At 45.4% G+C, this 15,270-nt stretch overlaps 1 protein-coding gene across 2 annotated transcripts in view; it reads right to left on the bottom strand.

Moving 5' to 3' along the window:
- Nucleotides 1-13,130, bottom strand: part of RBL2 (RB transcriptional corepressor like 2) — a 65,437-nt gene extending 52,307 nt beyond the window's left edge. Inside the window, exons 1-4 of one of the 2 annotated variants that reach the window (XM_056526383.1) lie at nucleotides 12,768-13,130; nucleotides 4,574-4,704; nucleotides 3,973-4,173; nucleotides 3,322-3,386 (exon numbers count right to left, since the gene is read on the bottom strand). In XM_056526383.1, the coding sequence (XP_056382358.1) occupies nucleotides 3,322-3,386; nucleotides 3,973-4,173; nucleotides 4,574-4,704; nucleotides 12,768-12,929 (559 nt within the window). In that variant the 5' untranslated portion in view covers nucleotides 12,930-13,130. The remainder of the gene's footprint in view (nucleotides 1-3,321; nucleotides 3,387-3,972; nucleotides 4,174-4,573; nucleotides 4,705-12,767) is intronic. The other variant, XM_056526382.1, reaches the window with a different exon arrangement.
- Nucleotides 13,131-15,270: the final 2,140 nt, after the last annotated feature.

Genomic DNA, 15,270 nt, shown 5'->3' with positions numbered 1-15,270 from the left:
GGGTCCCATTTTTACTTGACTGAAGGAAACTGTTGCTAATAGCAACTAATCACAGCACACTTCAATTTTTCAAGAGAAGACTATGCAATAAGGACCGAGCTCTGATTGGTTGCTGCAACCAAATTCAAATTCTGATCGTTGGAAATCATTTTTAAACAATGTAACTGTGTCCTGAGCATAGCTAAATAGAAGAAATTCTCACATGTGTCAATGTTCTGAATCTTTAACACCACCAACTGTGTATCCAAAAGTACTGGTAAATTTCCCCCAATATTCATAATATGCCCCTTATATGGCTCCTAGCTTTGTAGGAGCAACAGCAGATCCAAACCCACAATGGCTCTTTAGCAGGAAACCAGCAGGTAGCGGTGACACTCTTGGGTGCAGTAAGTGATAACTGCGCCTGTGTTTGCTGCTGTATTCCGTGCTGGACTGTGAGGCCAGGGAGCCCCTGAGGCTGATGTCCCCACACAACGCAGACAGGAATTTGTTATGGCTCCCACTGCCCTGCTGTGCCCACCACCACCTCCATCCACACAGCTCATATCAAGTTGTGTCTCAATATTGTCTCTGATACCTACTTTTCAACCCCTGACCACACAAAAAGCTCCTGGTAGAATATTTCTCCCACATAGCCCTTGCCACCATCTGTTTCCACTCCATATCCACCATTTCCTAATCCTTGCCATTCTCTACCCCACTTAATACCCACAGATAGTGGTAAAGGAAAGGATCAGTCTCCTTGGCTGTATGGCTACTTTTTGTGTAAAATTGTGCAATGTGGAAATGTTGCACTCTCTGCTGCACAAAAATCACAGTATTTCCACTGCATGCGGCCGTACCCTCAGACAAAAATCACCATATTTTTTGTATGGGCCATTTACACAGATCAATTACGTCCCTTCTCCTCTCCATTTTAACAAAATAGTAACACATCACTGCCATACTTAGATTTGTGCTGTAACCTTCGCATAAACACAGTAAATCAGCACCAAACAGTCATATGTAATACCGCAACACAAGAACAGACCCTTCGGCTGGGTTCGTGATAATGCCACTTTTTGAATGGCGTTGTTATTTATAGGATGAATTATAAACCCTCATATACTGGGAACAGGGTGGTGTCAAGAAACTCTAAAATAGGTGTTTGATCAGGGCTCCATAGGCTTTTTAAAGAGAATCTGACAGCTAATTCACAAGTACTAAAACCAAGTTTACTGAGTTATAGTGCGGGTAAGGAGCTTTAAAGGGGTACTCCCGTCGAAAACTTTTTTTCTTTAAATCAACTGGTGCCAGAAAGTTAAACAGATTTGTAAATCACTTCTATAAAAAAAATAAATCTTAATCCTTCCAGTACTTTTTAGGAGCTGTATACTACAGAGGAAATGCTTTTCTTTTTGGATTTCTCTTCTGTCACGACCACAGTGTTCTCTGCTGACCTCTTCTGTCCATTTTAGGAACTGCCCAGAGCAGCATATGTTTGCTATGGGGATTTTCTCCTGCTCTGGACAGTTCCTAAAATGGACAGAAGAGGTCAGCAGAGAACACTGTGGTCGTGACAGAAGAGAAATCCAAAAAGAAAAGCATTTCCTCTGTAGTAAACAGCCCCTAAAAAGTACTGGAAGGATTAAGATTTTTTTAATAGAAGTAATTTACAAATCTGTTTAACTTTCTGGTACCAGCTGGTTTAAAAAAAAAAAGTTTTCCACAGGAGTACCCCTTTAAAAAGAGAGGTCACTTACTTAAAGAGCCACTTGGGGCTTGGGACGCTCTCCAAGACAGTCCTGGCAAATTCAGGACAACAGTCAAGTCTGTATATACCGTATATGATTACTGCAAAGAGAATACTAGAAAGCCCTCGCCACGTCTTCAGGTGTGACAACTTCATCTTTATTTCTTGGCGAATCAAGAGAAACATATGGCAGCTCACGATGGAGGGAGCGGAGAACAGGATGCTGCAAACGCTAAGTGTGACAGCTGTTTCATCCACATGCGTGGGCTTCGTCACATGTCTTAAGCATATACAAATACTTAACAACCACGGCTATGCATAGTTTTTTTTTTTTTTACATGAAGGTCAACAATAAAACTTTTTTTTTCTGGGGAACCATGTTTGTACTTACAGCAAAATGCCATTGTCTTGCGATGCAGCTATTAGCAGCGCTGTATCACAAAACCACTGCAAATCACAGTAAAAATGGTAAAAACCTTGTTAGTTATTTTCCCTGACCAAAAATCCAGGGGAAAAAAGGCACCGTGTGAACTCAGTTTTACAGAAGCAGCTCTGAGGTATTCTTTTTTACTTTAGGCACTGCAGATTTGTCCCTGCAACATGAAGATCACATTTTGTCATTGCATGTAATGATAGTCAATGCACTTGCCTTGCGATATAACATGACCACAACAAAACTTTTGTCCATTTTCAAATTTTGATAGATTTGATAGATTTTGATAGATTTGATTTCGGAAGAAGCGTCCATCACGTGACGCGAAACTAGTCGCTCCTACAGGTGTGTCCCGCGTCAGGAGGGTCGGCTGACTCTCGCTCCCCGCCATGAACGTTTGTTTGTTCACTGCCGTTAACATGCAATAAAAGCTACTACATTGCTGAAGATTCGGGTGAGTGCGATTTTCTTTCTCTCACTGTGATATTGCATATAGCACTTGGATATTCCTAGTCAGCACCCCCGACAACAGCATCTTTATATCTACAAGACCTGAGTCTGCCGCAGAGTGTGTATTACACCTTATGACTGTTTGTCTCTACATTACCTTCAGTGCAATGCCTGGCTATTGCTTCTTCACTATTGTCTACCATAGATTTGTAAATTACTTCTATTAAAAAAATCTTAATCCTTCCAATAGTTATTAGCTTCTGAAGTTGAGTTGCTGTTTTCAGTCTAACTGCTTTCTGATGACTCACGTCCCGGGAGCTGTGCAGTTCCTATGGGGATATTCTCCCATCATGCAAAGCTCCCGGGACATGACATCATCATTGAGCAGTTAGACAGAAAACTTCAGAAGCTAATAACTATTGGAAGGATTAAGATTTTTTAATAGAGGTAATTTACAAATCTGTTTAACTTTCCGGAGCCAGTTGATCTATAAAAAAAAGATTTTGCCTGGAATACCCCTTTAAGTACAGGGTACCTGCGGACACACTTTCACCCTTTGGGAGTACAGTCACGAAAAAAGTTTGAGAACCACTGTAATAGAAGGATATTATACAGTAATATAACTTGGCATTATGGACTCAAAGGCTGAAGAAAAAAAAAATCCCTGAATACCCTAAGCAGAAATATATTGCAACACCTACTTTACCTTTAGCATTGATGAACAGCACCCAGCAGAAGTGAAACACCTCAGATATGGTACAGGGCTGACGCCTGAAGATAGAGGAACAAAATAAATACGTATAATAAAATAATACAAAGCTCTTACAAAAAGTGAGGATTCCAATTCCGGTAAACATGCAAAACTGACCAGGTCTAGAAGGATTTTATACTTTCTAATAGGGTGTTTATTTATTACAATCAGATGAATTGCACCTATAGTTATATCTGGTACACTATACATAGTCCTGTCTGCTAGTCCACACCATGACAGGGGAGTATGAGGGACTGGTCTCAGCAGATAGCTGTCTAATGGGGTCAAAACTGCAGGGTATGAACATACATCGCATACAGGAAAAGAGGTTTTGGGACAATCTACTTGGGTAAATATGGTTGCCTTGACGTAACAATTCCCTTTACTCTCTTTAGGTCCTTCAGAAATTAGCTACTATTTGCTAGGAAAGCTGGACATCTGCTCTTATTAGGATAGATCTATAGCAAACAGCAACCAGAAAACAGTAGTTTAAATGGTTATATTCCTAGTTAATATTTTATTATTCATGAAACAGCCAATGGTTCACTAGTAAACATTAGAATGAATGGGAATAGAACACGAAGTAAACACAATCTTCAAGTTTACCTTTGTTTGCGGCCTCTGTGCTGCCGTGGCTGCTCTTCTTGTGGGTTTTTAAAGATCTTTTGGAAGATGGGATCGTACTTTTGGAAGAGTACAGCGGTGACTGTGAAATTACGCTCAAGCTTCTTTGTTCTCTCTCTGAATTCTTCAGGTAAGTTGGACATGTCCTCCCACTTCTTCATCTTACTAAAAAACTCAATCAAGCTTCAAAGAGGAAAAAGAGAACAAGGGGGGGGGGGGAGGAAAAGATTAAGTACACTAAAGGGGTACCATAACATGAACATAAAAGTAATATCTAGACACAGGAGATTTTAGTGTGACATAACATAGAAATGTTATTCTGGGATTCTGCATAGGTTTATTTTATGTTCTCCCCTATTTCCTTAAAATACCCCACATCCTCCAATACATGCTGGTGAGTTGGCTAACAATAGGTACAAGCAACAGAAACAAAGAAATCCCAAGTGAATGAATTCTGTAGTGAAACATCTGTGTGAATTGAGGAATGATCGATAGAATGCATTTTCTAGGTAGCCGCACACACTAAGACATATGGACTATTGTATACATTTATTCTGCAGCAGATAATACTAGCTTGGGTTACCTTAGTTCTGAAGAGGTCAGGATCCTAGTGAGAGACACATAGTTCCCTTCCACGGTGCCTCTTCCCACTGTTGGCACAGACTGTCTGCATGCAACGTACAACGCACACGCCAACCAATGTAGGGCATTTCCCTGCAAAAAAAAGGTCCTCTGTGTTACTGCTTCCTTAACTGCAATGTTTTATCTAAACACCAAGACTGCTCCAGGTTAGATGGGTTACATTGGTGGACAGCGGTCTTCATGCCATACCACAGATTCTCAATTGGATTGAGGTCTTCGAAACAACTCCCAGCATGCCCAGACAGCTGTATGCTGTTTGGGCATGCTGGGATTTGCAGTTTTGCAAAATCTGGAGGGCTACAGTTTGGAGATCACTGTGAAGTGGTCTCTAAACATGTGGCCCTATAAATTTAGCAAAACTACAACTCCCAGCATGCCCACACAGCATTTTGCTGTCTGGGCATGCTGGGAGTAGTTTTGCAAATTCTGGAGGTCCACAGTTTGGAGATCACTGTGCAGTGGTCTCTAAACTGTGGCCCTTCAGATCTTGCAAAACTCCCAGCATGCCCAAACAGCTGTCTCAGCATGCTGGGAGTTGTAGTTGCGTACCTCCAGCTGTTGCATAACTACATCTCCCAGCATACCCTTCGGTGATCAATACATGCTGGGAGTTGTAGTTTTGCAACAGCTGGAGTCAAATACTGAGTTAGGTAACAGAACATAACCGTGTGCCTCCAGCTGTTGCAAAAGTACAACTCCCAGCATGCACGGTCTGTCAGTGCATACTGGGAGTTGTAGTTTCGCAACAGCTGGAGGTCCCCCCCTCCCCAATGTGAATGTACAGGGTACATTCACAGAGGTGGGTTTACAGTGAGTTTCCTGCTTCAAGTATGAGCTGCGGCAAATTTTCCACCACAGCGCAAACTCCTAGCAGGAAACCGCAAACCCCCGCCAGTGCAAATGTACCCTAAAAACCCCACACTACACTACAATAAAGGGTAAAACACTACATATACACCGCCTTACACTGCCCCCCCCCCCCCCAATAAAAATGAAAACGTATCTTACAGCAGTGTTTCTAAAACGGAGCCTCCAGCTGTTGCAAAACAACAACTCCCAGCATTTCCGGACAGCCACTGACTGTTCAGGCATGCTAGGAGTTTAGCAACAGCTGGAGGCACCCTGTTTAGGAACCATTGGCGTAGAATACCCCTATGTCCACCCCTATGCAATCCCTAATTTAGTCCTCAAATGCGCATGGCGCTCTCTCACTTCGGAGCCCTGTCGTATTTCAAGGAAACAGTTTAGGGCCACATATGGGGTATTTCCGTACTCGAGAGTAATTGCGTTAGAAATTTTGGGGGGCTTTTTCTAATTTTACTCCTTATGAAAAGGAAAAGTTGGGGTCTACACCAGCCTGTTAGTGTAAAAAAATTAAAAAATGTACACTAACATGCTGGTGTTGCCCCATACTTTTTATTTTTACAAGAGGTAAAAGGAAAAAAAGGCCCCCAAAATTTGTAACGCAATGAGTACGGAAATACCCCATATGTGGACGCAAAGTGCTCTGCGGGTGGACAACAAGGCTCAGGAGTGAGAGCGCACCATGTACATTTGAGGCCTAAATTGGTGATTTGCACAGGGGAGGCTGATTTTACAGCAGTTCTGACATAAATGCAAAAAAATATATACCCACGTGTGACCCCATTTTGGAAACTACACCCCTCACGGAACATAACAAGGGGTATAGTGAGCCTTAACACCCCACAGGTGTTTGACGAATTTTCGTTAAATTTGGATGGGAAAATGAAAAAAATAATGTTTTCAATAAAATGCTGGTGTTACCCTAAATTTTTCATTTTCACAAGGGAAAATAGGAAAAAAGCCCCCCAAAATTTGTAACCCCATTTATTCTGAGTAAGAACATACCCCATATCTGGATGTAAAGTGCTTTGGAACAGTGGTCTGTGAAAATGAAAAACGTAATTTTTCATTAGCACAGCCCACTGTTACAAAGATCTGTCAAACACCAGTGGGGTGTAAATGCTCACTGCACCCCTTATTACATTTTGTGAGGGGTGTAGTTACCAAAATTGGGTCACATATGGGGGGGTCCACTTAGGGCTGGGCGGTATACCGGTTCATTCCGAATCCCGAAATTTTTGTGCTGCACGATATGAATTTTTCCCCATACCGCATATGATGAACGACCGCGGCGACTTGAGGAGTCCAATCGCCGCTCTGCGTTGACAAATACTGGCCAATTCATGGCCAGTATTTGTCAGCAAAATTACTGTACCCCCGCATAACCCTTGGTGTACCCCTGGTTGAGAACCCCTGATGTAGAGGTTTCATAGAGAAAGTGGTAAATATATATTATTATATGAATTGAAATAGAGAAAACAGACATGGTCACACATCCACAACATGCACAATGAACTTCCTGCTAATTTATATAGGGCTGGGCTGAGGGGGAGGGGCAGTGCGCAGACTAACTGCTTACAGGTGGCCGTGACGTGGCTAGTGGGCTAGCACTTCATGATCATAAAGTACACTAATGACCTGTTGCTGAGAAGCATTAGATCATTGTGCATATGGTGGATGTGCGACCGTGTCTGTTTTCTCTATTTGAAATATATTATTATATTTCAGATTGTCATTAGCCATTCATTTCATTTAATATCATACATCATGACCAAAGGGATAAAGAAGCCTACCATGATCCCTTCCTGTCTAGTGACACCGCAACATGGACCATGCCACATGTATACATGCACCAGTCAGTCCTAACATTAAAACTATTAATAATTTGTAGGTATTTTGTACTAAGACGTTAGGAGTCCTGTACTTTGCAAGATGAAGTTTCCATGGATTGGTCTTGTTTTTCCAGCACATCTCTATCAGTCAATAGATATGGGAGAGTGAAGCGTGCGGAAGTCTGATCACTCCCCAACTCAGCACTCAGTCTGTCACTCTGCAGATAAAGGGCTCTAAAAACTATAATGGAGACGGTCTCTTGCAATTAGTGCAGAGCTGTGAAGTGAAGTGCTACCTGGCTATATCTAGCCATCGGAGGGGGTCTCAACATGGAGTCTTGACCAATTAAGTCAAATGACAGTGATGCTTTTCAGCAACATGTGCTCCAGTAGATCTTCTGGGGTTACTGGACCAGACGGACTAGCCTGGAGTGTTGGACGCTCATGTTCTTGTTGCTGGTTCACTTGCTATCCTTCGTTGGGCAACACTTGGGCAGGTACTAACCCCTGAATACCCTGGAATCCCCATAAGACCTGCCATTCTGGAGATGCACTGACCCACTTGACTAGCCATTACAATTTTGCCCTTGTCAAATATAGATTCAATTAACTTTATTTACAAAGCAAACATCAAATCCTAATTTAAAAAGACAGTTTATATCAAAGGATTCAACATGCATCCAGCTATACATCTGCCTACATGGTCATACATGGTGATGCCCGGAGTCCCTACTGGTTTGTATTACAGACCCATAGGCTCTCTGTGTGCCACTGTATGGCATCTCTAAGGGAAAATACCACAATCCAGCATACCACAATATTCTTCTTATGGCATCTATGAAAAAAAAACAACCTACGTCTGCCACTGAGTTGATGGAACGTGGAGGCACAATATGGGTCCGTAGCAGACTACGGCCTCTTTATTGTGGAGACATAGAAGACGACTGTTCAACAGCCCTAAGGTTCTGATCACTCTAGGACCAAACAAAGGAACCATTTACATAGTAAGAAACTACAAAACACAATAATGACTAAAATGAAGAAAGAATAACATTAACATATCTTTGTCATCAATGTTTAAACCAGATTGCAAAATACCGTATTTTTCGCCGTATAAGACGCACTTTTTCTTCCCCAAAACTGCGTCTTATACGGCGAATACACACCTATCGCGGCGGTCTCTGCGGCCATCAACAGCCGGGACCCGCGGCTAATACAGGACATCACCGATCGCGCTGATGCCCTGTATTAACCCTTCAGACCCGGCGATCAAAGCTGACCGATGTGTCTGAAGCGAAAGTGACACTTATCCGGCTGCTCAGTCGGGCTGTTCGGAACCGCCACGGTGAAATCGCGGCATCCCGAACAGCTTACAGGACACCGGGAGGGACCTTACCTGCCTCCTCGGTGTCTGCTCCGTGCCGGGATCCCCTGCATGGCGGCGCTCTCCTTCGACGTCATCACGTCGTCGCGCACGCCGTCATCCAATAGGAGCGGCATGCGAAGCGACATGATGACGGCGACGGAGAGCGTGGATCCCAGGGAAGAAGACGTCCGGAGCATCGGGGACACCCCGGGGACGCGGCGACAGTGATGGAGCGACATCCAGGGCAACGGTGAAGGGTCCAGAGTGGTGGGGACACGTGAGTATTACCTCCCATCCAGTGGTCTTCAACCTGCGGACCTCCAGATGTTGCAAACTACAACTCCCAGCATGCCCGGACAGCCAACGGCTGTCCGGGCATGCTGGGAGTTGTAGTTTTGCAACATCTGGAGGTCCGCAGGTTGAAGATCACTGTTGGGTGCAGAATCATTTTTTTCTAGATTTTGCACCTTTAAAATTGGGTGCGTCTTATATGCCGGTGCGTCCCATAGGGCGAAAAATACGGTAGATGGAAATGGGTTGACTGTCAAAACAATGCCATATCTGCACTAGGATAAGACGTTTACCTATAGGTATATACCAGATATTTGGTGATAGCTGCCTACAAGTAGTGATCAATGGTGAATGATTCCTGAACCCCCCCCCCCCCCACCTGCCAAGCAAGTTCTCCAGGGAGTCCCTGTAATGAGAAATGATCTCAGGATCTCTCCAAGGAGACTGCATCAAGCTTCTCCCAAGCCAAGCCTAACCCCCCCCAGCATCGTCCTGCGACTGAGGGTTTATTATCCACCAGCCGCTGTTATAGACAGGTCTCTCCAACCACAACAAACAGCCCCATGGTAACAGCATCACAGCGAGGAACACTACGCTGCACCAATGCCCACAATCTTCTTACTATCCTCTATTTCTCTTGTATTGGAAGTAGAGTGTTTAAAAGGGGGCTTATGCCCTACAGTGCTTCCCGGTAACGTAGTGCTAGCCCGCTATATTACAAAAGGCTAGACAGCTTCACATGTTAGCCTAGAGCAGCTCAAGGGTAGGGTCACACGTGCCGTATGTTGCTGCGTATTTTCAGAAGCTTAATTTGCTAACCACCGACTACCCTAATAGGTTCACTCTTTCTGCGGACACGGATAACGGAAATTCTGCCGTGTGCACAGTGCAGCAAAATCTTATTGAATTCAATGGGACTCTGCTGCTCCAGAATGTTTGGCAGAATTCCAATGCGGAATTCCGCACAGAAATTCCGGACGCGTGAACATGGCCTTAGTCATGTAAGAAGTAACCAGGATTATAAATCGCACATGGCAGCTGAGGAGCACTGGAGCTTCAGGTTATTCCTCTATTCCCACTAGAGATGAGCGAACTTACAGTAAATTCGATTCATCACAAACTTCTCGGCTCGGCAGTTGATGACTTATCCTGCGTAAATGAGTTCAGCTTTCAGGTGCTCCCGTGGGCTGGAAAGGTGGATACAGTCCTAGGAAAGAGTCTACTAGGACTGTATCCATCTTTTCCAGCCCACCGAAGCACCTGAAAGCTGAAGTAATTTATGCAGGAGAAGTCATCAACTGCCGAGCCGAGAAGTTCGTGATGAATCGAATTTACTGTAAGTTCGCTCATCTCTAATTCCCACCTTAAACATTGGAGGCATACAACCATGATACGCCATCACTGATCAGTAGGGTTTCCACCTGTGAGATCCCCACCAAATAGCAAATTGGGAGACCCCTGACCATACCGTAAGGCAAAGATGTGTCAGAAGTGCCTAGTAAGTATGATTTTGATGGAGCATTTTCCTCATAGTCTGGAAGTATGTGGAAAACAGAAATACAGCCTACACGTTACGACATAACAATTGCTAGAAGTGTTTTAAAGGGGTACTCCGGCCCTGAGACATCTTATCCCCTATCCAAAGGATAGGGGATAAGATGTCTCACTGCGGGGGTCCAGCCGCTGGGGACCCCCGCAATCTTGTATTCGCCACCCACCTGTTTGAGCTACACGCCGCGGTGCCAGCTCACAAACAGCTGGGTGGCGACCACGGGGCCACGCCGTCACGCCCCCTCCCATAGACTTGCATAGCGGGAGCGGGGGGGGGTGACATCACGCGGGGGCGGAGTCGTGACGTCACGATACTCCGGCCCTGTGGCAAATACAAGATTGCGCGGGTCCCCAGCGGCGGGACCCCCATGGTGAGACATCATATCCCCTATCCTTTGGATTATTCCTGTACTGACAGGTTTATGTAATGAAACCTCCTCCCAAAGCTCTGGAGGAACAAAACAAATGCTGTGTGCGTCTGACTCTGCAGTCAGGGTTACTTCACCCCCTCTGCCCTTGTCTTCTAGGTTCACACACAGTATTGTAAAAATTATCCAAATTCGTTTTCTTTTCCTTCCAGTTATTTTTCACCCTTTTTTGAGGCTCACAAAATGGCTGTAGAAACAGTAAGGGGATCATAACCATAGGCTAGGTCAGTGTTCCCCAACCAGGGTGCCTCCAGCTGTGGCAAAACTACAACTCCCAGCATGCCCAGACAGCCTTTGAGAGAGCCTGAGAGAAAAGAATACAAGCGTGTGTGTGTACAAGTCCCTAAGCCAGTGTTTCCCAACCAGTGTGCCTCCAGCTGTGGCAAAACTACAACTCCCAGAATGCCTGGACAGCCTTCAAGAGAGCCTGAGAGAAAAGAATACAAGCGTGCGTGTGTAAAAGTCCCTAAGCCAGTGTTTCCCAACCAGGGTGCCTCCAGCTGTTGCAAAACTACAACTCCCAGCATGCCCATACTGCCTTCGAGAGAGCCTGAGAGAAAAGAATACAAACATGTGTGTGTACAAGTCCCTAAGCCAGTGTTTCCCAACCAGGGTGCCTCCAGCTGTTGCAAAACTACAACTCCCAACATGCCTGGACAGCCTTTGAAAGAGCCTGAGAGAAATGAATACAAGCGTGCGTGTGAACAAGTCCCTAAGCCAGTGTTTCCCAGCCAGGGTGCCTCCAGCTGTTGTAAAACTACAACTCCCAGCATGCCCGTACAGCCTTCGAGAGAGAGCATGAGAGAAAAGAATACAAGCGAGTGTGTGAACAAGTCCCTAAGCCAGTGTTTCCCAGCCAGGGTGCCTCCAGCTGTTGTAAAACTACAACTCCCAGCATGCCCGTACAGCCTTCGAGAGAGCCTGAGAGAAAAGAATACAAGCGTGTGTGTGAACAAGTCCCTAAGCCAGTGTTTCCCAACCAGGGTGCCTCCAGCTGTTGCAAAACTACAACTCCCAGCCTGCCCGGACAGCCAAAGGCTGTCCGGGCAGGCTGGGAGTTGTAGTTTTGCAACAGCTGGAGGCACCCTGGTCGGGAAACACTGGGCTAGGTTCACAACTGAATCAGGTTCGGAGCCTCCATCACAGAATCCTTTTAAACAACCGGACAACATGCAGATGTGACCCTAGGCTTAACCTTCAGAGAGTAACACAGGTAGGTAGAATCCGACTACACAGGGTTTGTTTGTAGTCTGTAACCATGGAGACACATTAGTCAGCACTGAGGAAGAAAACGATGTCAAAACTATCTGCTCACTTTTTTATTATTAGCTAAAGCCCTAAGACAACTAGGAGGTGTCTATGATTTGTCAGCAAGGATGGTTAGTAAAGGGCATGGTACACAGGATACATACCACCTACCTATATACACTTCTGACTGTTCTGAGTCCATAGACCAGTGGGTCCCAACCTGTGGCCCTCCAGCTGTTTTAATACTACAACTCCCAGCATGCCCTGACATGGACAGCTAGAGAGCCACAGTTTAGGGACCACTGTCCTAGATGTAAGAACTATCCTTACTAGTCAGTTCCTAGCTGCAGCTCAGGGAGATCGTAACAAAGGTGGAGAATTCCCACGTATACCATGGCCATGTACCACCAGGCAGATGCTCAGGGGGGGTAATGACAGGCAGGAGCGTTAACCCTCGAGATGCCGGAATCCCTTCCCGTACTGGCCCCTGGACATTTTACCCAAGTATAGTGTACAGATCGCAGTTTTGCAGAACAGTCTTTTTAACCCCCTCACCTCCAGAGTGTAAGTCTGGCTAATTCGTGCATAACTCTCCCAGGCCTCTGCACGGGCCCTCTCGTCCATATTAAGAGCGCTGCAGAGCTCCTCATACCGGCGCCGCAGCTGCTGCTCCTCAGCGTGCTGACTATTTCCATCTTCTTCTTCCTCCTTGATCATCTTCAGGCCTTGCCTCTGTTCCTCCTTTGCGATTTGTAACACACACAGTTTAGCTGCTGACACTGCGTAGCCATTTAAATGGCCTGTGACTGACAGCAGCGCACGGCCATTCACAGCGACAGTTACGTCAAGGTTGTCGCTGGAAACCGTTCCCTCAACACAACGTTACGCAATGTACGTATGCCCGCCCCCATTGAGGAAGAGCAGACAGGGGAGGGGCCTCTGATACAAGCCTAGCTGTGTGATTGGTTAGGTCCATGACACACCCTTCTCCTATTGGCCAGCGCGGCTCAGGAGCCTACTACATGAAGACCGTTGTCTTGTTATGGTCACATGTTTACTACACAACTAGTAACCATATCCTGACCGCAGCGTCTTCTCAAGGCTTCGGGACGTTCAGCAGCCCCAAGACCAAAGCTACAAGGGGAGTCAAAGGGAATACAATAAATACTGAAAAGAACAGACAGAAGAATAAAAAACAATAATAAACATTATGGGGGAGATTTATCAAACTGTAAGAGAAAAAGTGGAGAGGTTTTACTATAGCGACCAATCACAGCTCAGCTTTCACTTTACCAGAGCTCGTTAACTAAGCTGTGATTGGTTGCTGTGGGGAAATTACAATTTTTTCTCTCACACAGTTTGATAAATCTCCCCCTATGACTTAGGCTAAGTTCCCATTACGTTTCCCCCCATACGGGAGCGCATACGGCAGGGGAGAGCTAAAAACTTGCGTTCCCGTATGCCTTTCTATGCGCTCCCGTATGTAATTCATTTCAATGAGCCGGCCGCAGTGAAATGTTCGGTCCGGTCGGCTAATTTTTGGCGCTTTTACAACCGGACCTAAAACCGGTGTCGGCCACGGTTTTAGGTGCGGGGGAAAAGCGCAAAAAATGAGCCGACCGGACCGAACATTACACTCCGGCCGGCTCATTGAAATGAATTACATACGGGAGCGCATAGAAAGGCATACGGGAACGCAAGTTTTTAGCTCTCCCCTGCCGTATGCGCTCCGGTATGGGGGGGGAAACGTAATGGGAACCCAGGGTATCTATGGGGGAGATTTGTCAAAACCTGTCCAGGGGAAAAGTTGCTGAGTTGCCCATAGCAACCAATCAGATTGCTTCTTTCATTTTTAAAAAGGCATCTGAAAAATGAAACAAGCAATCTGATTGGTTGCTATGGGCAACTTTGCAATGTTTCCTCTATACAGGTTTTGATAAATCTCCTCCTATCTACATATAACAGAATGCACACTTACTGGCCATTCTAGGCAGAACAAAGGTTGTCCAGGCAAAATAAAAATGTCCAGGGATGGAGGTGGTGTTAAAATAATAAACATGTCATTCCACCTCCGGCCCCCACAGCTGTTGCGCCAGTTTCCCCCCCACTGATCTCTGCTTATTTCAGGTTTCTGTGTCCTCCCATTCCATGAGGACCTGCACACTTGGCCAGTCAGTGACTACAGTGGTGTCCACCTCAATCACAGATTGGCTGAGCGGGCTGTCCCTGCCTAGACCAGGTTGTCTCCGAAGAAGGGGGCCAGAGCGCTCAGAGGTGAGAGACGAGACACATTCTGGAGAATGCGGTGGTCCCAGCAGTCAGACACCCAAATATCAGACTCTTATGCTGTATCCTGTCAGTAAGTGATACGTTTTTAATAGCCAGATAACCCCTTTACACAGACTTTAAATGGGCACTGTCAGATACAAAAACTTTTTATATGTTGTACATCTTGGCAAAACAATAACCTTTCTAATATTCTTTATAATAAAATGTTATTTCCTTTTCATAGAAATCATGGCTTATAAAATCATGGCTTTGTCCTAGCTGAAGCACAGGTATGGACATAGTCCCATAAGTGAAGGAGGGATAGCACTCTGTGATCTCTCCTGTCCCATAGTACTCCTCTGTGCTCTCTCCTGTCTGATAGTACTCCTCTGTGCTCTCTCCTGTCTGATAGTACTCCTCTGTGCTCTCTCCTGTCTGATAGCACTCCTCTGTGCTCTCTCCTGTCTGATAGCACTCCTCTATGCTCTCTCCTGTCTGATAGCACTCCTCTATGCTCTCTCCTGTCTGATAGTACTCCTCTATGCTCTCTCCTGTCTGATAGCACTCCTCTGTGCTCTCTCCTGTCTGATAGTACTCCTCTATGCTCTCTCCTGTCTGATAGGACTCATCTGTGCTCTCTCCTGTCTGATAGTACTCCTCTATGCTCTCTCCTGTCTGATAGCACTCCTCTGTGCTCTCTCCTGTCTGATAGGACTCCACTGTGCTCTCTCCTGTCTGATAGGACTCCTTTGTGCTCTCTCCTGTCTGGTAGGACTCCTCTGTGCTCTCT

This window comes from Hyla sarda, chromosome 6 (genome assembly GCF_029499605.1).
Source record: "Hyla sarda isolate aHylSar1 chromosome 6, aHylSar1.hap1, whole genome shotgun sequence".
In the NCBI taxonomy this organism is placed as follows: Eukaryota; Metazoa; Chordata; class Amphibia; order Anura; family Hylidae; genus Hyla; species Hyla sarda.
The sequence above is the reverse complement of the archived record's forward strand: the minus strand, read 5'-3'. Positions and strand labels throughout refer to the sequence as shown.